The sequence below is a fragment of the Talpa europaea genome (genome assembly GCF_964194135.1).
Source record: "Talpa europaea genome assembly, chromosome: 7".
Classification (NCBI taxonomy): Eukaryota; Metazoa; Chordata; class Mammalia; order Eulipotyphla; family Talpidae; genus Talpa; species Talpa europaea.
This window is the reverse complement of record NC_140074.1, coordinates 85,497,047-85,524,600: the sequence shown is the minus strand read 5'-3', so window position 1 is coordinate 85,524,600 and position 27,554 is coordinate 85,497,047. Positions and strand designations below refer to the sequence as shown.

The following is a 27,554-nucleotide window of genomic DNA, read 5'->3' as shown; positions in this document are numbered from 1 at the left end:
GGGAGAACCTAGTAACTATCTGACTTGCAAATTCCTATGGGGAGAAAAATTACATAAAAAGTGTAATTGTAACTTGTGAAACATTAAGAATTGCACAGATTTCGGGCCTCCCCTGGTGGCGCAGCGGTTGAGCGTTGGGCTGCGAGGCTGCCCGCAGCCTCTGCAGCGCCAGTTCGTTCCCCGGCCGCAGGCGAGGGTCCCACAAAAAAACAAAAAATAAAACAAACAAACAAACAAACAAAAAAAACAAAGAATTGCACAGATTTAGTGGATGGTGATAAAGAAAGGGGGGAGATGGGTATGTGAGTGTGTTTGGTGCTGTGCATACAGGTTCATGTTTTATCCTGATCTTAGATCAGTATTAACAAGCATGAGAGTGCTTTAATGGAGAAAGAAGCTGAGGCTCAGTGAAGAGGACTTGTCCAAGGTCACACAGCTTGTAACTGGAATCTAGGATTTCAGAAACCTGGGGTGGGGGTGGAGCAGACTGGGTCTTGGGGAAATGCCCTACATCTCAAGGCAGCTGGCAGGGCCAGCTTGAGAAGACCAGAGCAGAGCAGGTGGGACGTCAGAAGCCCCATGCAGTGGGTCCATAGGCATTTTCTGTGAAAAGATGAACAATGGTCCACCCAGTCTCAGCCTCGAGCCAGTGGTCAGGGCACACTTACTGGCTGACTGCTTAAACCCCTTGGCAGAGTGGACGATGACATGGAGGAAGCCATACAGTCCTGGAGACTCATCATCTGTAAGAAAGAAAAGATTTCAAGGTAGAGGGTGGTGAGTGATTCCTCTGCTTCACCTTCTCCACCCCAGACTCCTGGCTGGCAGAGTATGAGACAGTCTGAGCCCTAGTTTGACAGCACCACCTAGTGGCTGGATAAAGAAGTTTCCAAAACTCTCAGCTTCCAGGGAATGTGAGCTATTGCTCTTTCTCCTTCCAGGCAGCCTGGGAGGCCATTCCAGAGCTACCCTCCTGGGCCAGGGATTTCCTACCATTATCCTGGGCACTTTCCCTCCCACTCTGAGTCCTGCCTAGCCCATGGCTTCCCTCCTCAGTCTAGCCTTGAAAAGTAGAAGTTAAGCAATATAAGTCACTCTGCTAACAGAGATAGATCAGCTCTGACCCCCTGGGGCACGAGGGGCAGATGCTGTCCATATGTTGAGAAAAGCTTGCCTTCAGCCCCAGTCACCACTGATCTCTACTCAAAAGCGCCCATGGATTCCTCAGTTTACAGAGCAGACAATAGAGGTCCTTTCTAGGCGTTCTAGGCCTTCCAAGATCTGGCCCTTGGATACTTCTGGCATTATTTCTCATATGCTGCACTAATCATCTACTCCCCCACCCCTCCGCTCTGTTGCTTTCACTATCTGACTACCTCATACTTATATTAACATAATCCCAGTGCACCAAGGTGCCAGATTCTTTTCTCAAGCCAGAGGGGGCTGGGGATGAGTTGGGGCCATCTGGGAGCTCAGTAGAGGGAAGTCCCTTTATTCAAGTACCTGGCAACAGAGTTGTCCCAGAGCCAGTTGAGCAGAGATTAGCCAATTACAGCCAAGTGTCTGGCTAGATACTTGTAGAAGACCCCAGCAATGCCCTGGAGGCCTGACCCTGCCGATGGGGCAATCTTGGGTTCCAGATCTTACCGTCTTTATTGCTGGTAACAGGAATGTTGTGTACAGTCCTAAGTTTGAAACAGGATCCCGTGAGCACCTGGAGCTCCACTGAGCTCAGGACAAAAGCCTGGAGGTCTGCAGGAGAAGCCGAGAGAGGGGGATGTCATCACTGGTCTACTAGGCCCTGCTGCTCTTTTTTGGGGGCTGCTGCAGGAAAAAAAGTTTAGCTCAAGGAGTAGAGCTGCTCATTGGAAGAGAGGTAAAGACTCATAGGCACTCACAGGGGAACTGGGTGCTGTTAAAGGGGTAAGGTGGGAGAGTCTAACTGAAGAGGCTCAAGTACGTGGTAAGAGAGAGCAAGAATAAGGGAGAAAGATGAACTACCCTGGGCTTTGGGTCTGATTCTTTTGCTACTAATCCTATGCCTTAAGCACATTACTTAAATTATTTGGGCCTCAAATGATTAGTAACATCAATTAAGCACCACCTGCCCCGGCAAATCGTAGGGTAATAAAAGGTGATACTGATAAAGTGGAAATATTGGACATGAAAGTGCTTGGAAATGCCTAAGTCCCATCATTTCCATGGACACCATCAGGGCTGACTTTACCCTTCTTCTGTAGTTTCTGAATTGCTTCTCTCCATTCTGACCGCTCATAGTCTGAGGACAGTAGGAACAGGTAGCTCTGAAGAGAGGAGATGGTAATTCAGTAAGGTGACCATAAGCAAGTAAAGCACATTGCTGGATCCTGGGGCTCCCAACAAAGTTCCTTCTCTCTCCCTTTAGGCTTGGAGGAGGAAACGGGAAAGGGAAGCTTCCTGGGAAGCCAGATGACAGGACTGGCAGTGCCCATGATGGCCAGCAGAGGGCACTGACTGCACACCAGTTGGGAGAGGGAATGGGCGCTGGAGCAGTGGCAGCCTCCTTAGGAGGTAGGGGCCTGATTCCCACAGGTCAGAGGGAGCCAGAGAGGGGGCAGCCCTGGGCAGAGGAAGGTCGCTTTCTTTGTCCCATCCCCCTCTTTCTGACCTTTCCATTCCGATTGTGAATCCGAAAAGGGATTGTGGGGGAATTGAGCAGCAGCAAGAACTCATTCTCAAACATCTTCTTTTTCAGGCGCTCAATGGCCCGGCTCTGTCCTTTGTTGGCTTTCTGCAGAGGACAGAGGACACAGATGGTTTTCTTCATACTCAGCCTCCACTTCTCACTCAGCAGCTCTAAACACAACATTCCCCTATGTATTAATGATGTTTTTTCTTTTTCTACATTTTATGATGCTTTGACATCTTGGGGGCTTAGTTGGTAAGGGAGAAAACTAACTCCCAGGGCAAGCTAATTCCTAAGATAATAAATGCCTCCTCTGTGAGTTATACCTTTCCTATACAAAACAATGCAAACCACCAATTGAGTCCATACCACAACCTCCTGCTTTGTGTAATTCTTTTTTTTTTTTTTAAAGATTTATTTATTTATACAAGCACTGGGGTACAGGCCAGAGGCGTGGGAGGGTGAGAGAATTCACCAGAGACAGAGCAGGGAGCAGTACAGGCAGAAGGGCCAAGGTACACTGCTGAGGGGAGCAGAGCGCGAGACAAGAGAGGTCTGCCTCGCCATGTGGGAATCTCCCTGGCTGGTCGGGAATCGAACTGGCACTGCAGAGGCTGTGGACAGCTTCACAGTGCTGCGCTCAACCGCTGCACCACTGGGTAGGCCTGCTTTGTGTAATTCTTACAGGCTAAGCCAATATTCCCTCTGCGCTGTCACCCAGGGCCAGGTACACACAACTAGAACCTCCCCTATTGACCAGAGCCTGCCAACATTATTCAAACTAGACAGTCCTGAGCTGTTTTCTCTTAGAAAATACAACACAGGCTCTAGGCAATGCTATCCCTGCTCTCCTACCTCCTGCCCTAGCCTGGTGCCTCCTTGTATAGCCCTGCTTGGGGTAGGGCATGCCCCCACTCTTGGAAACTGTAATAAAAACCTTCTTTCAGTGGCATTAGCCTCTCCATGTCATCACACAGTCACCTCTATAAATTAAATCCCAGGAATTGCAAGACACCCTGCTTAAGGACCTCAGACACTCTTCAGCATAAAACCCCAATTCCTAGCTTCCCCTGACTGAGTTCCAGCCTCCATAGCCAGCTTGATATCCCACCACACCTCCGCTCTACACTCAGCTTCATGATATTATTCCCTGTTCACGAGGAAGCCATTCCCTCTCAGCCAGAATCCCCTTCCCCTCCAATTATCCAAGTTTATAATTTATAAAGGACCCTCTTCTAGTAACTGCTACTATACTTCAAGTATCATTTACAATACTATCCTCAAGCGCCTCAGTTAGAATTCACCTCTGGTAATTTTTTTTTTTTTTTTTTTACCCATGAGACTGGCAAACCTGTAACAAGTGCTCATAGTCAGTGTTCGAAGAGTGTGGAGTAGCAATGCCCCTCACACTATGGGGGGACTAAGAGGCAATTTTTCAGGGGCAAATCTGGCAGTTAAATGCACAAGTCCTTTCCCCCAGCCACCCTACTTGTAGGGAATCTATCACAGAGAAATGAGTGCAGTGACATTCACTGTAGACTTGCCTCTTAAGAGTAAAGAACCAGGGCCTCCCTGGTGGCACAGCGGTTGAGCGCTGGGTTGCGAAGCTGCTTGCAGCCTCTGCAGCACTGGTTCGATCCCCGGCTGCTCCCCGGCCACCGGAGAAGGGTCCCACATGGCGCGCAAACCTCTCCTGCCATCCGCTGCTCCCCTCAGCAGTGTACTTGGGTCCTTCTGCCTGCTCTGCTCCCCGCTCTGGCTCTGGTGAATTCTCTCACCCTCCCGCACTTCTGACTGTACCCAGTGCTTGTATGAATAAATAAATAAATCTTAAAAAAAAAAAAGGAGAGTAAAGAACCAGAAACCATTTAAATACCCCAGTACATAGTTGTGTAGTCAAGCAACTGAAAAGGATGTATCTGATAAAAAGAATCTGCTAGATTCCAAGTGCTCAAAGGTGCACTGTTAGTGAAAGCTTACATTAAAAAAAGGCATGTGATGCTAATCTTCTTGAAAAAATTATATATACATATACAATATATAAACTATATATAAATTATACATACATATATTATATATACATATAACTTTATACAGGGGTGTGTGTGTGTGTCTGTGTATTCTTCTTTTGCTTCCTGTTTTGCAGTACCTGACATACACTGTTCTCCAGTAAAATTCCCATAATTAACCTCACCAAATTCTGAGCATGGACTCCTGGCCTGGCCTCCATCTGCTGAATGCTAACCTGCCACGTCAGTCTTTACCTGAGCATGTAATTGCTCAAGGCTTCCCACTCTTACATCACATTTCCCTTATCAGACTCCGAAACTACAGAACTTCCCTCCACCTCCCTGGCACTCCCAGTTTAAAGGGCCTCAATAAAAAGGTCAACTTTCCTGTCCCAGCTCAGATGCTCAGGCAGCTCTGCTCACCTCCTTCTGGATTTCACTCTTAAGGGCAGAGATCTTCATTTTCATGTCTTCCAGCTCATGGTCTGGGAAGGGGTGCACCTGCGGGCTGGCTTCAGACTCCTCGGGCGATGGAAACACTAGGTCGGCCAGAGGGATGTACCATTTGCAGTCATATTGTTGGTGCTTCCTAAGAACAAGTAAAAAAGAGAAACATGAGCTAGAGGGAATTTGGCTCTTCAAGACTGAACTGTTGGGCCCAGAACCAAAAAACTGCCCAAAAGGAATTTAGGAAACTTGTCACAGGCAAGAATGATATCAGCCCTTGAGGAGCCCAACAGGAAACAGACAAATGGAGTAACAACAGATAGCTTCCAAGAGGGTTAGGCAGCATGAGGGCTCTGCTCTTGACCTCTTCCGTTTTCTGACCCAGAACAAACTGGTAATTTTAAGTGTCCCAAGCCTGTAGGATGTGAACAAAAATGGGTTTACACTTTCCTATTCCCCATCTCACACTCTCCCCTTGCTTCTAGTCTATCAACACTTAGCTCATATTCATTATTGTTTAGGGTAGAGGTGGAACACAGGTGTATTGGAATGCCAACCCTTATCAACACAGGTCACATGGGGTACTGGGTCAAGGATTAGAAAGACATGTCCAAGTCTAGTGGGCAAGTAGTGCCCTGGTCCTTTAGTGAGATCTGCAGAGGACTGCAGGCACAGGAATGGACCTCTGTCACTGCCATCCATGCTTAGCATTAGTTCAAATGTGATCTACTTCCAGGGAGTCACCCTTTATTGCCTCCTTTACTGAAGTCCATTAAAATCCCTTGCTCTCTCACTTCCCCCGGGGCCTAGCTTTTCATGATACATTCTGGTCCCTGAGTGGTGCTGTGAGCATGTGGCTGTAAGGCACCATGGCACACAGTGGTGATAAGGAAGTGTAGGAGGAATGTATGGATGAATACTGAATAGCCTTTTCTGCTCATGGCAGAGTGAACCCACACCACTGGGTATAGAGATGGAACTAGAAAGAAGCTTTGAAGTCCGATTCAGGTTCAAATCCGCCTCCTCCATTTCTAATTGTACAACCTTTGGCAACTTATGTGACTTTTCTAACTCCTTTCTCTCATCTGTGAGATGGGGTAAGAATATCAACTTAGCAGAGTTGTTGGGAAGATTAGAAATAATATATTCAAAGCATTTGTCATGGCACCTGGCATGGCATAAGCACTCAATAAATGGTAGCAGAAGATTTAATGAATATTCACTGAACTGCAGTTAGCAAAAAAATTTAGAGAGGTCTAATAAAAGGAGAATGCTTAAGTAAATTATGGCATATCTACTTGTAACATCATGCAGGAAAGTAAAATGATGATTATGAAAATTAGGCAGAGACAGGGAAAATGCTTATGACGTGAAATGGAAAAAGTAGAGCCACAAATTGGGCATTCACTCTGATTACAAGTGTATGAAAAAACATAAGAACATAAAAAAAAAACTGGAAGGAAATATAGCAGCAGGAGACTAATGCTGATTTTTGGGTGGATGATGGTTTCTATTCTTTATTATGGTTATGCTACCTTTGTAATTAAAAACATGATTTACTTTTAGAAAAAGCTTATGAAGTGAAATAAAATTAATTAATGTATTTTGAAAAGGAAAAAAAAGAAAGCAGACTGTCCCAGGTTGCTGAAGGGCTCCACAGTGGACAAGGTCTAGCTCCCTCCACCCTGCACCCTGGACTCACACATACTCACCCTGCGGATGTCTTCTTTAACTTGGCGCACAGTAGGACATCTGTAAAGAGGAAGACATGCCGCAGCTTCCGGGAGCTCTCCGACACCTCCACCAGGAAGCCGTCCTTCACCAGCTGCCGTGTCTGAGGGAAATGGCACATCCACCCCCACATTCTCAGGGATGAGTCAGTCCAGGGCCCAGCTTGCACTGGGGTTACTGTCCCGTTTCGGGGAGGGGCATGCAGGGAGGCACTATAGTGCAAGTGGTTCGGAGCACTGGTTTTGGGGTCCCTCAGACACAGGTTGAATCTAGATTTTGCCACTTCCTAGCAGTAATCTCGGGCAAGTTCCCTGACCTCTGAATCCCAGTCTTACCATCTATAAAATGCGGATAAATAGTATCTGCTCCAGGATTCATCAAATGGTACATATAACAATGCCTGGCACATACTATGTCATCAACAACTGGTAGCTTTACACCGTCTCTCGGCTCTCAGCAGCCCACCTCTAGTTTAGGAGGGCTTGGTTCCTCTACCCTGGCGCATCCTGCTCGTGCAGGATGATCAGAGAGGGTTCAGAGTGCAGACGCTGCCAGACTCCCTGAGCATCCACAAAATAAGCCACAACCCAGCAGGATATACTGCCCCGGGAGGGGTGTAGGCATTTAGGATGTGCCAGCTAGAGCTCCAGCTTCCCTGGACGGGGCACAGTGCATTCCCTCCACCACAAAACTCCCAAATGGAGTCTCAGAAGTTGATCTAGTACCTCAACCTGAAGACCAGTTCAATTCTATTTATGCTATCCCTATGTGGGTCCTTCAGTCACTCCCCTGTAGCAGTGGGAGACTCCAGGCTACCCTCTGCGAGGCACAGCAGTATCCTGGGTGAATCTGAGCCATCTCTAACCTGGGCTCTGGAAAGTCAAGAGCATTTTGTTTCACACAAAACTTCCAGAGTCTCCAACCCCTGCCACCCTCAGGCCAGCGGGCTTCTTCATGGCCGTCGGTCCTGACCTTGCTTGTGTACACTACACACTGTGTGACCTACATATGCTGCAGTATGTAGGTGAATGTGTTGAAAATATACAATCAAAATATGAAAATGAAGTGCTCTGAGTCCTCTGGAGATCTTTCAGCTATCCCCAGAGCCAAACTAGCAACATTCCTGGGCTTGCAAACCAGGCCTGGGAGTTGTACCAGGAACAACTTCCTATGCCCCATTAGTCACTCTCCAGACCCTGTCCCTCATTACTTCCCTCCCCAGGAGACCCTGGAAGTTCCTAGTATAACAAAGGAGCATAAACCCAGTCAGCCTTCACTCCTAAATGCCATTTAATTACTTCACCTGGACAGGAAGCATTGTATGTGGGTCAGGCTGCTGACCTATGCCAGTAACTGTCCATCTGATTTTTAAAATTGCTTCCCTCCTAGGGTACCCTACCCCACCCTTCCACTAACAAGAGGCCCCAGAAAACTGGAGCTGCTGTACCATATCTAGGTGCCCACCAGGGACATCCAGGAAGCTGGTAGCCTCAGCCACCTCTTTTACCAGCTTTACCTGCTGTCAGGTTAGTTCCCTAGCTCCTGCCTACCCGCTCGTGCAGGATGGTCAGAGAGGGTTCAGAGTGCAGATGCTGCCAGACTCCCTGAGCATCCACAAAGTGAGCCACAACCCGGCAGGATATACTGCCCTGGGAGGGGTGTATGCATTTAGGATGAGCCAGCTAGAGCTCCAGCTTCCCTGGACAGGGCACAGTGCATGAGGTATGCAGATAGCCCAAATTAAGGAATCCAGTGCAACACTCAAGGCTGAGAGAACATGTACCAGATGTGGAGAGACTCAGCTTCCTCCTTTGCTTCACTGGGCTACGATGAAAATTAATGGGACACTGGACTTAAAGCTTCAACCTGGGGCCTGAGGACGTTTGCTTGGCTGTACATGGGAGATCAGGTTTCAGATGGCACAGACCAGTGGTGAGCTGGTTCCCTTGCACCCTCTTCAGACTAGGTGCAAAACTGTGCTGGGTCCTGAGCTCACCTCTCCCTTGGGAGTTGTGACTGCAGTCCGGCGGGGGTCAATGTCTTCATTGATGCTGGACAGGAAATTCTGGGAGATGCGGAGGGCATCCTGTAGCAGTGGGTAGTCTGGGTGGTCCACAGGAGTGTGCTTTAACAGGTCCTACAAAGAGATGGGGTGGTGAGTTAGGGGTAGGCATTGGGGGCTCTGAGAGAAGACACTGGACAGTACTCATTCCTCATTAAAAAAAGTTGGCCAAGGAGGTTCCTTAGAGACCCATACTCTAATCTCATCATGTCTGCAAAATTTGAATTAAAAATTAGCATCAGAGCAGCAGGGGTGAGAGGAGGATTCCCCTTTATTCTTGCTGCACTCATTATTCTTCCCCCCAGGGTGGGGAGCCAGGTAGAGTCCCATCTCACAAAACAGCTGGGAATGACACCCCTCCACACACCCCACAGCTGTTGCTTGGACACTGGAGGCCATTAGGCAAGGGATGGGGGAGGCAGGAAGTGTCTGCCTCCTAGGGAACATTTGGCCAAATGTCAAGTTTAGTAGCCAAGCTATATTTAGGCTCCAGCCCCGTCGGCATGGTTACTGCAGGCCAGATAGGCGCAGTCAGGCTCAGGGACCCTTTGCCTAAGTCCCCAAATGAGCTTTTCTCAATGACTCCAGCATCCACCCAACCTGGGTTCAGCTCCCCACCCAACTCCTGACCCCTTCCTGGATACTCAGGGCGTTAACACTCACGTGTAGGACCAGGGTGCTCCTGGTGACTCGGTCAATGGGCTTGTAGAGGAGAGCTGATGGGGAAGGAGACAGGACAGATGAAATACAGGAGGTCGCATGAGACCTTGGAGGCCAGCCTTATCCCCTGACGCCCCTTGCTTCCCTACAAAGACATCCACTTGCAGAACGCCAAAGTAGGTTCAGTGGCAACCTGCACCTCCATTCTCACCCTAGGGCAGACCAGACAATATGAATAGGTGGACATGACACCCTAGCAGCCGGGGCTCCCGCCCACCTGCCTCCTCAACGCATCTCCAATCAGGCGGGATTTCTTCAAGGACCATCCTTCAAGCCTTTTCTGAAACTGAGAACAAATGCAGATGCCCCCTTGTACCCCCTACCCCGAAACACAGCTACACCTAGCCACACCCCAGTGCTCCTGCACAGTCTGGGTCACACCCAGGACCGTAGCATGCAGATGGAAGGAGACAAGCTATTTTTCCAGGGAGGGTGGCTCCTCATGCTTGATCACCCTCACATTCCTCTGATCCAAGACCTGACATCACCAGCTGGGAACATGCTTCGTTTTGACTTACACAGCCGGCCTCAATTCCTGAGGAAGACCCCTTGCTATGCCTTCAACACCCCCCGACCCCTGACGAAACAGGACAGGTTGTGGGCCATGGAGGCAGGCCAAATCTCCACAGGAAAGCTTGCTTCTCAAATAAGTGGCAGCTGATGGGGCAAAGAGTTCCTGAAGGAATTCAGGTGGAATCTTGGGTGTGGGAGCCCTGAAAAGGCGAGGAAAATGCAAGCTCAGCAGGGCCCCACAGACACACCCCCTGCAACCAGGATGCCAAAATAGGATTGCTAAGACTCAGCAGAGACAGGTGGAGGTGGCAGCTGGCGGGCCAACACTTCCAAACAAAGCTTTCTGAAAGCAGCTGTGCCCTGCCCCCCCCCCCCCATCATGGGTGATTCAGCTTCAATTCTGCACCTGGATGCCTCTGTCCATGGGAACATGACCCTCATCCTCCTGCCACAGGAGAAGTAAGAGGCAGGATGGTATCTGGGAAGGGGATCCAGATTAGGTGTTCACAGGACAAGGGGTGCCAGGTCCTAAAGTGGACACTCATGTGTAGCCAGTCCCCAGGTCAGAGTCTCCTGAAGGCCTTGATAGAAATACCCTGAGCATGGCTAAGTAGACACTTTAGGAGAGATTGCAGTCTTGGTGGTGTGCCACCAGCCCTATCTGCAGTCTTTGCTTGGCTACCCACTAAAATCACTGGGGAAGCTCTTGAGGCAAGCTGGAGGCCCCAGTCCCCACCCCCTCAACTAAACCCCAGTCTTTGGGATAGAACAGGGTAGGACATGAATATTGGCATTTTTAAAATGTTCACTTGCTGATGTTGATATGTAGTAATGGTTGGAAACCACCGCTTTATGCAAACACACTTGCCATGACTTGTTTGTAACCTGCCTTAATTTAGTGATTTCTAGAGATCCTCCCCACAGACTATGGGAGCTAGAATGGACAAAGTCAGGCTTGGGTACTGTGGAATAGTGAGGATAGGGCTCTTACCAGCCCTATGGGGAACCCTAGGGCACCCACCTGTGGCTCAGCCCATCTTTAGGGGGAAATCACACCCTGAGCACCCTAGAAACTCAAGAGAAAGTGTGAATTCAGCAGACACCTGTGAGGGTGAGCTCTGGGTTCCAGTGAGAGAGAGGGGCTGATACTGCAGTGTCAGCTACCTCCATTCTTCTCTTGGGTCCCAGGACAAAAAGGTTCCTGACTCAGAGATTTGTACAATGGCAGCTTAGGTTTCAGAGGAGTTATTAATATGCCTGGTGTCACCTCAAAAGTCCACCTGATTGGGGACTTGGAATAAGTCCTGTAGCCTCAGTCTGGGGCTGAGCAGGGGTAGGGCAGCTGGGAAAAAGATGGGGAGAGGAAAGCAAAGTTCAGGCAGAGGGCCCTTGGGAACCAGAGAAGGAAGAACAATCCATGTTCATGACCCCCATGGCTCCTGCATGCCTGTTTCCCTTAAGAATGTGGGGTGAGAAGCCTACCTCTCCTCACTTACCTCTTCCACGGTTCCAGGATGCTGGCTTGATTCCTGTCCCTGCTCCCCCACTCTCCCCACTCCTGTCCCTGGAACTGACATCATTCACCAAGCTACAATGCTTGTCTCTCCCCTCCTCCAGGAAGTCTTCCCTAACCAGTACTTTTGCAAGTAACATCCAGAGTGGCCAAAAGACCGCTGACATGAACAAGTTGGTCTCTTCAGTGCGCTGGGTACTTACTATGTATCCAATGGCATTGAGTTGACTGCTTTATGTGCATAATTTCCTTTGATTAAAAAGGGAAGCAATTGCCAGCAGCCCCATTTAACAGATGTGGAAACTTCTTGAAGGCAGAGACATTGTGCTGCTCACACTCACAAAGCTTTAAGTAGCTAGGTTTTGAATTTAGGTCTACTTATGCTCCTTACTTGGAGCTGCCCTCTTATGCAGGGAAAGCAGTACCTACAAAAGGCAGTAGCCTCTGGGAGGATATTTGGAAAGATTCATCGAGGTGTGTGAGCTCACCTCTTGTTGCCAAAGTGAACATCATCCTTAGGAGCCTGGAGCACCATAGTGGCCTCCTTTTGTGCCCCCCACAGCATTTGTCAGAGCCCTGAAGAGTGGGCACTAATAACTATTGAGAGAGCCCCAAGTTGTAGTCTCTATGGGAACCCCAGAACAGGTATCCTGTGGAGGGACTGAGAAGATTCTAATCAGTGTGGTGAGAGAGTCTTATTCACTCCTCACTCCCAACTTAAAGCTGATTTCAGAGACAGTATCACAGGGACCAAGAAACTCTGCACTCCAAGCTCTAGGCCTGTTTCACTAAGCTTCTTTTCAGGGAGGGAGGAGGAAGCAAAGGGCCCACCTTCTTTCCTTTTTAGGGAGCCAGAATTGAGGTGTGGCCAACTCCTAGGTTAGAAGAGAAAGAACATTTTCAAGTCCAGCTCTCTTCTTGACCCCAGCCTGTCAGAATCTGAGCCAAGGGGCGGGGACACTGGGCAGCTGCTGCCCAGCACCCAGAGTTCTCACAGCTGTTCAGCTGGGCACCAGGAGGGGCTGCCTCAGGGGTTACTTCCCTGAGAGTGGGCTTCAACACAGACAACCTGGGAACCTGGGAAGGTGAGGGACAGTGATCAGCACAACAGCCCCTAGGAAAGAGCTAGGGAAAGAGCTACATCTCTCCTTCATCAAACTGCCACCCTTTTCTCTTAAGCCTTTGACTAGGAGCTCTGGGTTACCACGGAGATGTAAAAGCAATGTTAGAGAAGCGTGCAGAGACAAAATGTCTGGTGGGAGGGAAGCAGCAGGACCTAAACCCAGCTGCCTGCCACTCCAACACATAGGGTCCTGGAGCAGCTGGCCCTCAGGCAACACCTGACCCCACTCCTGCCAAGGGAAACTGGGGTCATCCCTAAGGCACTCCTTGCCTCAGAGAGTAAGGTCCCTACTTCTGGACACCTCCTGGCCTAGGCCTGCTTCAGCCTCCTCTGAGCAAAAGCCTGGCTAAAAGGATGTGCCTGTCCCAGGATCCCCTGGCTGAGGTAGCTGCAGAGGATGTTCTGGGTCCCCACTGTACAGTGGGTGTGTGACCTTCACAAAGCAGCAGCCTGCCACGCCCCCTCTCTCGCCAGCATTCATGGCCAATGACCTTCAGTGCCAAGTGCAGACCTCAGCCAAGGGTCTCCAGTGGCTGTAAACAAGCCCCCGAGGAGCAAGCCTGCTCCATCCTGCTCCCGCAGCCGCATCCATGTTCTCCCACCACTGCGTTCGACAGGAGAGAACACGCCGAAGGCAGCATGTGCACTCCCAGCACACAATACCCTGCGCTCAACCGCCTCTCCTCAATCCAGAAACAAAGAAACTCCCAACTTCTCCCTCAGCCGCACCCTCCCGGGGAAGGCACTGCTGTGCAGACCACACGACCCTCTCTGCCTGCCTGCGGCTGGCCGTCTGCTGCTGGCTGCCTGCTGCTGACCGCTCTCCCACCCCAGGCTAGTCAGACCTGCAGATGCTGCCTGGGCACTTTCTCTTCTGAACAGCCTCTGCAGGAAGTTGCCCACAGCCTCTCAGGCGAAGCCACCGATTCTCCCACAGATCCTCGTGGTTCCTGTACCCTTCTAGCCTGGTCCTTCCATTTCAAAGCCACCCTGCCCCAGGCGTTCCCAGACTTCAACTCCAGGCTGGAAGCTGACAGCAACAGGGTGAAATGCAGAGCCAGTCACGTGTCCTCCCTCCCTTCCCTGCTGCCCCCAAACCTTGATGGCCACATTTAAGCCCAGTCCAGCCAGCCCCCAGAGGTGGGAAGATACACCACCTCCCATGAGAGGAGGCCTGGGTTACCATAGGTGCAGTTACAGCAGAAGCGAATGATGAGGAGAATTTCCATGGTAGCCTCCTTCCCCGCGGCAGGAGCATGTGGCCATCGCTCCCCAGCTCCCGTCTCCCATCAGCAGCCTGGCCACTAAGCCACCTTGCCGGCTGCTGCTGCACAGCCTCCAGAATCAAGCAGCCGCTTCCGAGTGCTCCTCTAGCAAGGGGGAGGGGAGACGTGTGGAGAGGCGGGAGGAGGGAGGAGGAGGAGGAGAAAGAGCCGCCTGCTGGCATCCTAAGGAGAAGCACGTTTGTAGCTGGCCAGCTGCCTGGGGAACAGAGGCTGGATTCCTCGTGCGCGCTCTCGCTCTCTCTCTCTCTCTCTCTCTCTCTCTCTCTCTCTCTCTCTCTCTCACACACACACACACACACACACACTCTCTCTCTCTCTCTCTCTCTCACACACACACACACGCACACACGCATGCACACGCATGCACACAGGCAGGGCCCACAGTCCACAAACCAGACAAAGGAAGGTGACTGTTAATAGCCCGTCCCCAAAGTACCTTCCATAGTGACTGATGTGTGGCTGTCCTTGGAGTCCTTGGGACCTTTCACTTTGAGTTCCTGTCAAACAGAGGAGAGGAATCACGACCTGGCCCATCCCCCCCAGTAGGAGGGAGGACTGGAAATCCATGGGTACAAATATAAAGGAGAGACACACACCAGCAGGCCAGCGCCTCCCTCCGCCCAGTGGAGTCCAGTGGCTGCATGTAGGCAAGGAGGGGCTCTGGCAAGAAGGACTGCAATCGTGGGGTTCCTCAGACCCATACAAAGCCTCTTCAGGAGAGTCTGAGGGTCTTGCAGAGGACAAGCAGTGCAAGACCCCTTCCCTTTCATCCTAGCCCCATCACCACCACCCCAACAGCAGCTACTACTAAGGCCAGTATACCAGCTGGTCCCTGGGGATGAGAAGCTGTGAGATGAGCAGTGATGGTATACCCTGGATAGAGAAGCTGAGCTCCACAGGGCGGTCCAAGCTATATCCCACCACGTCAAAAGGGACCCACCCAGCCCACATCACCACCTGCCACTGTCCACCCACCTGTGCCTGTGCTAGGCATCAGAGAGGAAGCTGCAAGAAGGAAGAGGCAACACCCCTCCTGGTCCCATGCAAAGCGACCAGGTACTAAGTGCCGGAAACAAACACCAGAGATGGCTTATTTGATCCAAATCTCTTTTATCTGCCTTTAGAGAGAGAGGTTCCAGCCCCAGCCTTTGGCTGCGGACAATGTGGCCTGTAACTGGAGCTGTAATGCAATCCTTAGCTGCAGAGTTGAGTGCAGAAGGGAGCCTTCAAGGGGGGTGTCAGCAGAAGGCAGGGGTGAGGTGAGGCCAAGGTCAGGTACCCAGGTGGTGCCTGCTCTGCCTGGGAAGAGGAAATGCCCAGGCAGTGGGTGCTCCACAGTTTCTACTTTTGCCTCAGGCTATTTCTAGACAGTGAAAACCCCCAGAGACTGAGCCTCGGATTTGGTGGGTGGTGGCTGGGGTTACTCAGAAACTGGCTGTACTTCTAGTTGGGGTCTGGATTCCCAGTTTTAGGTACTTTTTTCCCTATACCAGTACAGCATAGAGGTATGAAATTGTTCCTGCTGTAGAGGAGAAGGGCATAATTGCAGTAATTAAGCGGCAGTGCCAGCAGGAAGTGACAGCGTCAGCGCATGAGTCAGGGTGAGAAGCCACCTGGCAACAGGCCAAGGGGCTGGCTCTGCCACTGGGAACCAGTGGACGTGGAGAGGAGTTTTGGGGTGAGCACAGGGGTTTCACCAACCGTAAAGAACAGGCAGTTAGTCAGGTTAAGAGGAGACCCTCTCACTCTCTGGACCATACATGACCCTGAGCACTGGAGCAGCTTTGGCAGGGCCTCTCTGAACACAGATTGGGGGACCCAGGGAGGGCTGGGAGCTGAGAGAGAAAGCCCCATCCCTCCAGCCCCAAGACTCAGCCTCAAGGGACTTCCCTGCCCTTAGGTCTCCTCCCAGGCAGAGAGTGACTCACCTGATCCCTGGGTTTGGGGGAAGAAACCCAGCCCAGCCAGGCTCTCTCTCTCTGCTCCCCCCTCCCTCCCCCATATGCCTAATTGATGAAGGGAAGAGTCAGCAAGCCCAGTGTGGCTGAGGATCCAAGTTCACATTTCCCCCTTCTGGCTTTTATTGGTAATCAAGCTGCATTTTCATCTTCACCTGACTCTTGTGCTGCCTCTTGGCTGACTCCAAACTTGGTTATAACCCATAACCCCAGCAATTTCCCCAAAACTACTCTGCATCTCACCAACCTTTCTTACATAAAGATGAGAGGAAAGAAAAAGGCTCAAGTGGGCCCTGGGAGGCAAGACTTCCAGGGCTGTAAAAGGAACCCACTCTCTCTGAACCAGAGGTTCTTGAGCCCAGAGCTGGGAGGTGGGGTTGTGACTTCATGGCCAGTGGCTAGGGGAGATCACTGAGGTCTTTCTGGATAAAGGGAAAAGTTGGTTGTGCTCCTGCAGGATCCTAGAGCCCCTCCCTGCCACTTTCTGGGTAGAAGTGCTGGTGGCAGACAGTGCTGCACCTGCCCAGGCAAAGGCATATTTCCAGCCACTGGGAACCAGGGCTTACCCATATAAGTCCTCTCTTTGCGTGGGACTGCATGGATCTTAAAATATCATCCAGTCCAGACCTCATCAAATCATCCTGATCATAAAAATCACCCAGGAACCTTTTAAAAATACAGACCCCGTGGACCTCATGCCCAACCTTCTGAACTGAAACTCCAGGGAAGGTGCGGAAGATGTGCATTTTAAACAGTGCTTCTGGTAGTTTTTATCAGGCAAGTCTGAGGCAAACTGGAGGAATCCAGACCTCATTCTACAGAAGAGGAAACAAAGGTCAAGGGAAGGAAAGTAACTTGCTTAAGATCACCACAGTGTGGGAGAATAACGGCTTTTTTCTTTTCTTTTTTCTCTTCCCTGTTCCTGTCTCTAACTTAAAACAGAGTAACAAAGTCAAACAAATTGATATTCTTATATTAAGAGGGAAAATATCAAGTGCAAGAAAGCAAATGTCAGGCTAAGTGTCACCCAGCAAGGGAATCATTTCTTTAACTGACAAGTGGGGAAAGGAGAGGCCCAAAGACTGGAAGACTCTGAGTAGCCCCTAAAGCCCAGGGTTATAGGGGTGACTGTATGGGGAGCTGCCCACCTCTGAGATCTTCTGGAATTGGTTGTTGGACTGACTGCACTTCTCAGCTGTTTCCAGAGCGACTTTATAGTTATCCACAAATGCTTTGTACACGCCAAGCTGGCTGGCCTGCAGGGAGAAGACAGAGGAGAGAGGAGGGCAGGAGTGGGGTGGGAGAGAGAATTAATGAATGGATAAAAAGCTTAACCAGAGCACCTGGAGCTCCCATAGTGCTCAGAACCTCTAACTCAGCTCCAGAGGGCTAACTGGGAACAGAGGGGAAAGGCAGGATGAATATACTACAGTATTCCTTTGAACTTGACAGTTTCCATGGAAACTGGCTCAGCCAATAGGTTAATAAGGGGGCGCTCAGGGGTGGAGAATAGGGTAGAGCCTTTGTTGGCATGCTAGAAATTCTACTCATTGCAGCATTTAACTTTATTTAGCATCATCAAGGGATGTGAAGCCCTATAATGCCTCATACCTCTTTCACATCCTGGAACTAGCTGAAGCAGGGGGAGATGGGAGTAGGGTGGGCATGTGTGGCCTCCTCAACACCCAACCCCCATGTTGAGAGTGGGGCACATCATTTAAAAGCATAGTCCCACTTCCCTCAGTCTGAGCCACATCTGCACCTCCTCAGCTTCCTCGGAGTCAGCAGTGCTGCCTCACTACACATTTGCATGCCACTCTGAATGCAACACAAAGCTTTCCATGATTTACAACTACAGAGAGCCTCACCTCCTCTGGGACATCATCCCTTTCTATAAAAGGGGAAACCGAGGCTCATTAATTCAATTCCTCAAATATTTATGGAAAGCTTTTTCTGTGCCATACATATGCATTTCCTCTCAGGGAAGCAAAGGGTGGAAGTTCTAATTAAAACCACCAGAAACTATTTCATACCCATCAATCTGACCCAAATTTTAAAGTCTAATGATATCAAGCATTGGCAAGAATGTGGGGAAATAGGACCTTTTATAGCTACTAGTGGGGATATATACATGAATGTAATTATTTGGAGAGTAGTTTGTCAATAATTAAGAAAGTTGAAAATATGCACAGCTCAGCCTACTACCTAGCAAATCCACTTCCACATACAAAGCCTAGAGCTCTGCTGTTCAGTACAGTTGCTGAGGTACCTGTGGTGACAGATCACCTGTAATGTGGCTAGTCCAAATGAGGTGTGCTGTCAGTGTAAATCACACACTGGATTGCAAAGGAATCTTAGTATGTAAAAAGGAACATAAATTATCTCATTAATTTAAAAATACTGATTCCATGTTTAAATGATAATATTTTGGGGCCTCCCTGGCGGCGCAGCGGTTGAGCGCTAGGCTGCGTAACTGCCTGCAGCCTCTGCGGTGCTTGTTCGATCCCCGGCCACCGGCGAGGGTCCTACATGGCATGACAGACCTCTCCTGCCGCGACCACTGCTCCCCTCAGCAGCGTACTTCGTCAGTCTGCCTGTTCTGCTCCCCACTCTGGCGAATTCCTTCACCCTCCCACGCTTTTGACTGTACCCAGTGCTTGTATAAATAAATAAATAAATCTTTAAAAAAATAATAATCAAGTGAGATCAATATAAACTTAAAAAAATTAAATGGTAATATTTTGGATCTACTGAACTAAGTAAAATACATTCTTAAAATTGACTTCACCTATTTTTACTTTAAAAAAAGTAACAAGTTGAAAACTTTTGGCATGTGTTATATCTCTATTGAAAAGAACTGTTCTCTAGAGAAATTTGCATGTAAGTGTGCACATATGTGTGAGCAAGGCCATTCACTCCTCTGTGGCAAGAGTGGAAACAAATGCTCACACACAGGGCAACCCATACATGTTGTAGTTAAAATGAATGAACTAGATCTACTATAGCAACACTAACACACTTCACAATGAATGAAATTGATAATGAACTGGTGACTGAATTGCAAAAGACATAAAATATGACATATTTTATCTCTTATCTACATTTTAAAAGTCCAGCCATCCCTTGGGATCCATGGGAGATTGGTTCTAGGAGCTCTGCTGCTACCAAATCCATGGATGCTCAGGTCACATATATAAAATGGTAAAATATTTGCATATAACCCAGGTAACCCTCCCATGTATTTTACTTTTATTATTTTTTAAAGATTTATTTATGCATACAAGAACTGGGGTGTAGACCAGAGGTGTGGGGGGTGAGAGGATTCACCAGAGAGAGTGGGGAGCAGAACAGGCAAATCTACTGAAATACAGTGCTGAGGGGAGCAGCGGGCGAGGCAGGAGAGGTCTGTTGCACTATGTGGGTTGCTCCCTGGCCAGCCAGGGATCGAACTCGTGCTGCAGTGGCTGCCAATAGCTTGATAGCACTGTCTTTAACCCCTGTGCCACAGGGAAGGCCCCTCCCATGTATTTTAAATAATCTCTAGATGACTTATACTACCTACTACCATGTCAATGCTATATAAATGGTTGTTTTATTGTTTTGGGAATAATGACAAGAAAAAAGTCTGTACCAGTTCAGTAAAGACGCAACCCTTGTAAACCTAACTATTTAGTATTTATTTTTCATCTGTGGTTGACTGAATCTGTGGATTCACTGCCGTGAATACAGAGGGCCAAGAAAACGTGCAATACCAACTGCAGTCCATTCATGCCAATAGCTGCTTTCAGGTTAGGTGGTAAGGTAAGAGAAAAGGGAGAGGGAGGGAGAGACTTTATCTTGGTGATGCTTTATTTTCTTGATTAAAAAGCCTGCCCATATATCTTCAGAGCTTAACATCTGTTAATTCCGGGAGGTGAGTACCTAGTTGCTAAATTATTCTCTAGATTTCCTGGTTAACATTTTTACCCAAAGAGGTAACAAGGAGGTTCAGCTGCTGTGAAGTTTCTTCAGGGGCTGCCACCGGGGTGCTGAGGATAGTGAGCTGCTCTGAGTTTCACTAGTGACCATGCTGCTTTCTACAGAATCCTGGGGCTCCTTAAGGAACCTAAGAAGTAGGGTGGAGAACCTGGAGCTGCCCAGAGGAGAGGTAGAGCCCTTCTGGGAAGTTGGCAGGGGGGCCCAGGAAAGCCAGAGAGGAAAGTGAGAACTGGGATGCAGAGAAGCGAGGGCCAGACAGACCAGGCTTTTCAAAAGAAAAATCTTGGAAGGGGTAGGAGGGCCTTAGCTTGTCTTTATTTCAGGGGGAGTATTGGCCCATTGGGGAACCATTGCACAGCGGATGTGCTAGCCAGCTGCTTTCTAAACTTAAGTAAAAAATCATTGCTTTTCTTCTCCCAGGACTGTGCTCTCCTTATCCCCCTTTTCCATGAGAAGGAGAAGGCTGGCTGCCTAAGGGTATAGTAGGAGGTGCGCCACCTGAGCAGAAGGTCACCTGCCATCCCAAACACTGCTTCCATGGTGCAGCCTGATCTGTATGTAGGGTCTAGGCGGGGCCTGCCAGGGCCCGCCTGTGAAGTGGGGGTTGTAAAGTGGGGGTTGCTTAGAAACAGCAGCTTGGCACTGGGATGACCTCATAAAACAAATAGCAGAGCTGCTAATTCCCTTCTCTCAGTAACGGATAATCAAATACCCAGAGACCAGCTGAAAAGAGACTGCCTCCAGATGCCCAGTCTGTCCCAGCTCCATCCAGGCCCTCCCAAGCATGCAGTCTGAGGGGCCTCAGTGCATGATTCTGGGGCAGAAAAAGTGGTAGCAAATTCATGACCAGACCCCTGGAGCCAAGATCAGAATGGGCGACCCTGATGACAGCAGGGTCCACATGATAAATCTAAACGAGGGCAGCCTATCCACTATGCTCTGGGCTACTTGCCCTCTTGTAGTCCTCACCCACCAGGTTTGCTCCTTCTGAGGGGTGAGGAGAGAGGCTGCCCACAGGCCAATCAGCTCAGGGGTGAGGCCAGAGTGTTGATTAGGTATTCACGGTCTCTGAACTGGGGCAAAGCACTATGGGTCTGCCAGGACCAGAAACATAGAGTTCCCTCACCACACCACCTTCTGGGTTGTCATCTTAATAATAATAATAATAATAATAACAACAACAACAACAATAAATAGTAGTAGTGGCAGCAGCAAGTAGTCCCAAGCCTTAATTCAAGCACTTTTTTAGGCATTAACTCGCTTAGTTCTCAAAACAATGTAGTGATATAAATACTATTATTAACCTTATTTTTACAGAGGAGAAAGCTGAGTCACAGAGAGGTTGAGTAAGTTGCCCAAAGTTAAAAGCTTAATCTATGGCCGACTGGAATTTAAACCTATCTGTGACCTGGATCTAGAAACTGCTTGTCCTATACCACTGCTGGTGTCTCAGGACACAGACATCAGGTCCTGAGATGTCTCCCTCAATGGCCTTCCAAGTTTTCCCAAGTGCCAATGGTTAAGGTCATGGTTCACCTATCCATCCATACATTCATCCATCCATCCATCCATCCATCCATCCATCCATCCATCCATTTACATCCATTCATTGTTTATGCATTGAGTACTGGGATGGTTCTGGGGGTCTAATGACAAAAAAAACCCCAGTCTGTCCTCTTGGAGTTTATGGTTTTGGGGAGTCAGGCAGTTTTAAGTGTTTACTGAGGGGACAAGGACTGTGTTCAAGGAGCTGTGGAAGGCTTTTCTGAGGTCACTTCTAAGCTGGGAACTTACTGGGAAAAGCCAGCAAAAATGGGGAAGGATATTTCAGGCTGCTGGAGCTGTGAGTACAGAGAGATTGAGAGTGCTTGCAATGTGAACCAAAACAGAAAGTTCAATGTGGGCGGGGCACAGAGGGCGGAGAGGCAGTAGTCAGAGGCTAGAGGTGGATGGAGGCCAGCATGCAATGGGTCACCAAGTCATTCCTCGGGGACTGGTCTTTAGCCAATGGGCGAGGGGGAACCACTGTCAGGATTTAAGCAAGGAGAAGCAAGGTCTGTTCAGGAGTTTACAAAACTCTCTCCTGCTGCTAGGTAGGGGTGGGAGGTAGAGAGTAAGCATGCCCGGAGGTAGGAGCCATTCATCAGGCTACAGCAGTGGTCCAGGTGAGGGCAAAAGGGGCTGGGAATGGGTGGAGAGGAGTGGGTAGCTGTGGGCATTAAAGAATTAGCCTCCATTCATCAAGTCCTAGCCCTGAAGGGTGGACAAGGAGAGGCATGGCTCCCACCCACCCCACCTCTGTCCATACCCAAAGAACAGTGGCTACTGACTCCCAGTCTCCTTCTTGCCAAGGCTGGCAGAAGTTATAGGGGGAGAGCCCATATGTCTAACCTGGGGTCCTCCAGGGGACACAGCCAGAGACAGACACAGAGTTAGGGGAGAGGGTGTGAAGGAAGCAGTGACCTCTGCATTTCCCATCTGCCAGTCAAAACATGTGTTCCACCTCCTCTTATCTTGCCCTTCCTGTGCTCTCAGTGCTTTTCTGCTCCTGGGCCTCAGGAGAGAGGGTCATTAGCTGACACGGCCTCCCACCGACCATTTCATTGCCGGAGCAGCCCTGAGGTGCAGTGAATGCCCCAGGTCTTGGGTGACAGAGTCTTTACACACCCACTAGAGGACAGGGGTCCTGAAGCCCCAGCAGGGGAGCCTTCGTTCCAGTCCTGGCACCCCCTTGGTGAGAGAGAAATGGTGCCCTGCCAGCAGCACCTAGGCACGTGGATGCTGTCTTCAGCATTCCTAGAAGCATTCTAGGGTTCAGTGGGGGCCACAGGAGTGGAGGCAACAGGCCCCAGCTCCCATACAGCAATAGCAAGGCTTTCCTCCAGAACTCAGAAATAAGCCAGGCCTTCAAGGAGACCAAGAGGGCTGAGACTGACTGGTCTGCTCCCAACATCAGCAGTTTCAGCAAGGCCTTGTAAGGACTGCTCCTTTGATGGGAGACTCACCAGCTTCTGGAAGAGGTGGCCCATGGTGACCTGGCTGTCCCACTGCTGCACCTTGGGGCAGAGGTTGTCATAGAATTCTTTGTGGATTTCATAGATGTCCTGGATCTTGTAGAAGATGGTCTCAATCTGTTGGATGGTGAGCACAGGCTGGGAGGTGGTAGCGGTGGCCTTTAAGGGTTTCATGGGCTGGGAGAAAAGGAAGAAAGAGTGAAGGTGAGAGGCAAATAAATCAGTGTCAACAGGCCCAGGGCAATGATTAGCCCTTGCTGCCACCAGAGTTCTGCTTAGATAAGGCCATTGAGGGCAGAGCGCCTGAGATGTGGTTCATATCAAAGCGCTGCCATTTCAGGCCCCCACAAGTCTGGTGCTACAGCAAGGACAGGGAAACTGACAGGCCCCAGCTGGAGCCTGGCCCAGCAACCTTGCCTGGCAAGCGTGGTGGTATCAAACCTCCTTCCAGAGGGATCCCAGACCCCTGCCTGTATTGGGTTCCCTTGTAGATTTAACAGGATCCATCCTTGCCTTTCTTCCACAATGACCTCACGCTTCCCTGTCACCCTTCAGTGGAGGATAACAGACCCGGAACTCAAGTCCTTAGCTGTTTCCTTCCTAGAAAAAGAACAAGGTGCTAGGATTTGGGGAGAGAGTCTTGGAGAGACCCAAGACCAACTGCTCTGATATTTCAAGTCCCCATCACTTAGTATAGAGTGAGCGGTGGCACACACATGCTGTCCCATCTCCTGCACCCACGACAGGCATTCCAAATGATCACACTGAGCTTTCTCAACAAGGCTGTTGTCGTCTCAGCCTCTTTCTCAATGCCAAGGCTGACAAGCCTGATGAATCTGTCTGCCATCACTACTTGTCTACACCAGGATGCTCCAGATTTCACAAGTAGAGAGGGGACAGTCAGACCCTGGTTCAGGACCATCCCCCAGCACTAGCTGGGAGCTGAACCACCATCTTAATGCCTGACAGCAGGACTGTGAGACAATGGGGCTTGGGTGCATTTTCTTTAGTATGATTCCTGAATTTTCTAAACCACCTACAATGAATTAATATTTTATAATCAGGAGAAAAGTTCTTGAAATTTATAGTTGGAACAAAAAACCTGATATCTGAGGGTAAAGAACTCCTTCTGGGTTAACTTTCTCTTAGGTGTGCCCAGATGGCACACCTAAGGCCTGGGAGACAGGGTGTGGAAACGTTCCACACAGGGGGCATGGAAAGGCAGAGTGCCTCACCTGGAAGAGCCCAGTCAGACATGGTGGATGCTCTGTATCTAGCTGAAGGGCATGTGAAAAGCAGCCTTTGAGTTAGCTGGGGTCTCTCTGGAGACCCAGAAGCAGTAAGGAGAAGTGTGGGGACAGGTATGGGGGCACAAAAGCTGCCCCCCACTGTCTCACAGGATTAGGTAGGGAACGTCCCGACAAGAGAAGCATTGCAGCAGAGAAGGAACGGGTGATGCAACAGTTTAGCTGCTGTCTTGGAGGGCAAACTGGCACTGAGGGAGACAACGGGAGGCTGGGTCACCCTGAGAGATGGCCACCAGCTCAAGTTGGCCAAACTCACAGTCCGGCTTCACTCCATCCTCCTGTCTGCCTCACCCTGATGGTGGCAGAGCCACTCTGCCTGCAAGAGGAAGTCCCATCTATCCATAAGTCCAAACTATGGTCCTTGGCCCCTTTGTTCTCCCAGCTCTAGAAAGTCCAGACATGATGATAAATTAGGCAGAAAAAAAGGGCAGAGCCCTCCTTCTGATCCTCTCAGCACTGGAACCAATTAACCCTAATGTCCAGTCCTTTGCTAGGAAGTAGGATGGGGTTCAACCTGGTACAGGCCAGGCAGTGTGGGTTTGAGTCCCAACTCTGTCACTTAAGTAGCTTTGGGCAAGTCATTTAGCATCTCTGGGTCTTGGTTGCCGCATTTATAAAACATGCATAATATTATGGGAAGGCCAAAGCCCTAATTTATGTAAATTATCTTGTATGTGTCTAGTTTAGAGAAGGGAAGCAATAAATGCTTGCTGCAACTATTATTACTATGCACCTCACAAATTATGTCTAGTGCTTACTGGAAGGCCAAACCTGGGTGTCCTGTGATTCATGAAACACATCTAATCCCTGCCCCCTGGGAACTCTCCCTCTATAAGGGAGACAGACAAAACACAGGGAAACCATCAAACACATCACTACATATGAGGGTGAACGCAATGACTGGATGAAGGGACACCTCCTGAGACAGGAGGACAGTTTCTCCAAGAAGGAACATATACCTTGAAGTGGAATCAGGGGTGAAAGGGGGAGGGTTCCAGGCAGACTTCCTCCACACCTGGTCCTGGGGCCAGCAAAGGTGTGGTGAGAGGGGAGATGGAAGAAAACCTGTGCGCCGGTGTGCAGTGGGCAATGGGGAGGAGAAGAGCGAAAGCAGGACTGGCGGGGTGGGTAAGGGAAGGGATTCGTTTTTTTTTTAAGATTTATTTATTTATTTATTTGTTTATTTATTTATTTATTCATTCATTCATTCATTCATTTATGCAAGCACTGGGTACAGTCAGAAGCGCGGGAGGGTGAGAGAATTCACCAGAGCCAGAGCAGGGAGCAGAGCAGGCAGAAGGACCAAAGTACACTGCTGAGGGGAGCAGCGGGCGGCAGGAGAGGTCTGCGCGCCATGTGGGACCCTCCTCTGGTGGCCGGGGAGCAGCCGGAGATGGAACCAGCGCTGCAGAGGCTGTGAGCAGCTTTGCAACCCAGCGCTCAACCGCTGCGCCACCAGGGAGGCCCGGGATTCAGTTTTTGAGGCCATGCAATGACCCGGCTTTCCTGGAGGGTTTTAAGCAGGAGAGTGATTTTCCAATTTTCTTTTCAGGAGATCATTTTTATGATTAACAATTCCTGTTCTGGGATATAATCTATAGGTAAACTGGATCAACACAGATGAAATGATTTGTTAAAAAGGGCAAAATAGGGAGGATATTATCCAACTTGGACTATAAACAACCACCAAGTGATTCCAAGGTTATGCTGGTGCAGCTCAGAGGGCTTCACAGAGGTGAAGGGAACAGGGCCTAGAAGGTTGGGAAGACCTGAGTGGGCAGCAGGGTGGAGAAACAGAAGGAACCAGGAATGGGGACACCTTCAGATTCCTGGCTCCCAGCATCCATAGAGGATACAGAGCTGGCCTCAGGGTCACTACCCTAATTTATCCCTTTCACCTTTACCCAGGACCCATTGGAGGTTCTAAGTTGCCACGGAGCCCCAGAATCATGAATCTCTGTCTGTTTTGGTTTAATTCACACAGATTAGGGGACAAAGAAAATGAGGTATAAAGGGAACAGCCCTGGGAAGCCAGAGGGGTCAGGATTTCCCAGAAGTTGCTGGGGAAACACTTATGTACTGCCTGTCCAAGACAAGACACAACCGCTCTGCTTCCTCCTGAACTTCCTACTTGGTCTACAAAAGGGGAAGAAACTGTGCTTACCAGGGGAAGGTCACATGGACAAGGCCTATACCCAGGGTGTCAGAGTTCTCACGACAAGGCTGGGGACCTTTGGTCTTACCCCTTATTTAACTTAATGGGGAGAAGGCCTGAGTGTGTGCCCTTGGCTGGCCAGCGACCTAAGGCAATTTTTGTTTTTAAACTGGCAAAGTCAGGAATAAAGGTTTGGGGTGGGGAGAGGTGCTTGAAAGGCAAACGCAACCCAATTCAGAGCTTTGACCCAGCACTGCTATTCTGCCAAAGTGCTTGACTTACCAGTTACCTTCTCATTCCTTCTAGAATCCTGTTGCAGAAGTGAGGAGGTGGGCCCTGGCTCTATATTTTATCAGGGGAGAAACATGTTCTTACAAAGAGTACCTGAGTGACCTGAGAGTCAACCCTGGTTTCGCGGGAAGACGGACCAGGTGAGTTCTAACTTGCAGACATTTCACAGGACTATTTGTCTGGCCTGTCTCTCAGAAACTTCCAAAACAGAGGAAGAAACCCACTTCCTTCACCTCCTATTCCAGAGGCCTGGAGGTCCCATCACCTCAATTACTCCTCCTGGGAGCACAGGGACGAAGGCATCATTAACCTGTTTTACAGAGATGCAGTGGGAAGTGCTGTAGGCAAGATGCAGGCCAGATGCAGTACCCAGGACTTGGGGAGATGAAGAATTGTGCACATTCTGAGTTGGGGAGATGCAGAATTACAGGTATTTGGGGAATGGCAGACTTTAACGTATTTGGTCTCCTTTCCCTTCCTCTACCCAGGCCCCCAGCCCCTTCACAAGCAATCTGAGCCCACTAGGAACCTGGAGGGTTTCAGAAGATACCAAACCTTGTCCCCGCCAGCAATCCAGGGACTCCTTTGTGGCGTCCCAGTCTGGCTGGTCTGTGTACACAGTCTTAGGTACACACACCCAGCAGTTTGCATATCAGGAAGTGTTAAGCTAAGAACAGTCAAACACACGGAGCTGAGCTGTGGGAATGGGGGTGGGGTGGTGAGGAGAGCTGGGTGTGGGAGGGGGAGTAACATGAAGAGGAACGGTTTTCTCCTTGAGCCTC

The 27,554-nt window shown here is 49.7% G+C and overlaps 1 protein-coding gene across 4 annotated transcripts in view; it reads right to left on the bottom strand.

Annotated features, from left to right (window-relative positions):
• The window catches only part of ABR (ABR activator of RhoGEF and GTPase), a gene marked incomplete at both ends in the record, with an annotated part of 132,654 nt that overhangs the window by 38,676 nt on the left and 66,424 nt on the right, over nucleotides 1–27,554 (bottom strand). For 3 of the 4 annotated variants that reach the window (XM_084237187.1, XM_084237186.1, XM_084237188.1), the window contains 11 exons: nucleotides 669–743; nucleotides 1,648–1,752; nucleotides 2,228–2,303; nucleotides 2,648–2,770; nucleotides 5,098–5,263; nucleotides 6,834–6,955; nucleotides 8,849–8,989; nucleotides 9,578–9,630; nucleotides 14,506–14,566; nucleotides 17,176–17,283; nucleotides 23,011–23,196. In XM_084237187.1, the coding sequence (XP_084093313.1) occupies nucleotides 669–743; nucleotides 1,648–1,752; nucleotides 2,228–2,303; nucleotides 2,648–2,770; nucleotides 5,098–5,263; nucleotides 6,834–6,955; nucleotides 8,849–8,989; nucleotides 9,578–9,630; nucleotides 14,506–14,566; nucleotides 17,176–17,283; nucleotides 23,011–23,196 (1,216 nt within the window). Of the gene's footprint in view, nucleotides 1–668; nucleotides 744–1,647; nucleotides 1,753–2,227; nucleotides 2,304–2,647; nucleotides 2,771–5,097; nucleotides 5,264–6,833; nucleotides 6,956–8,848; nucleotides 8,990–9,577; nucleotides 9,631–13,966; nucleotides 14,013–14,505; nucleotides 14,567–17,175; nucleotides 17,284–23,010; nucleotides 23,197–27,554 lie in introns of those variants that run through there. The other variant, XM_084237189.1, reaches the window with a different exon arrangement.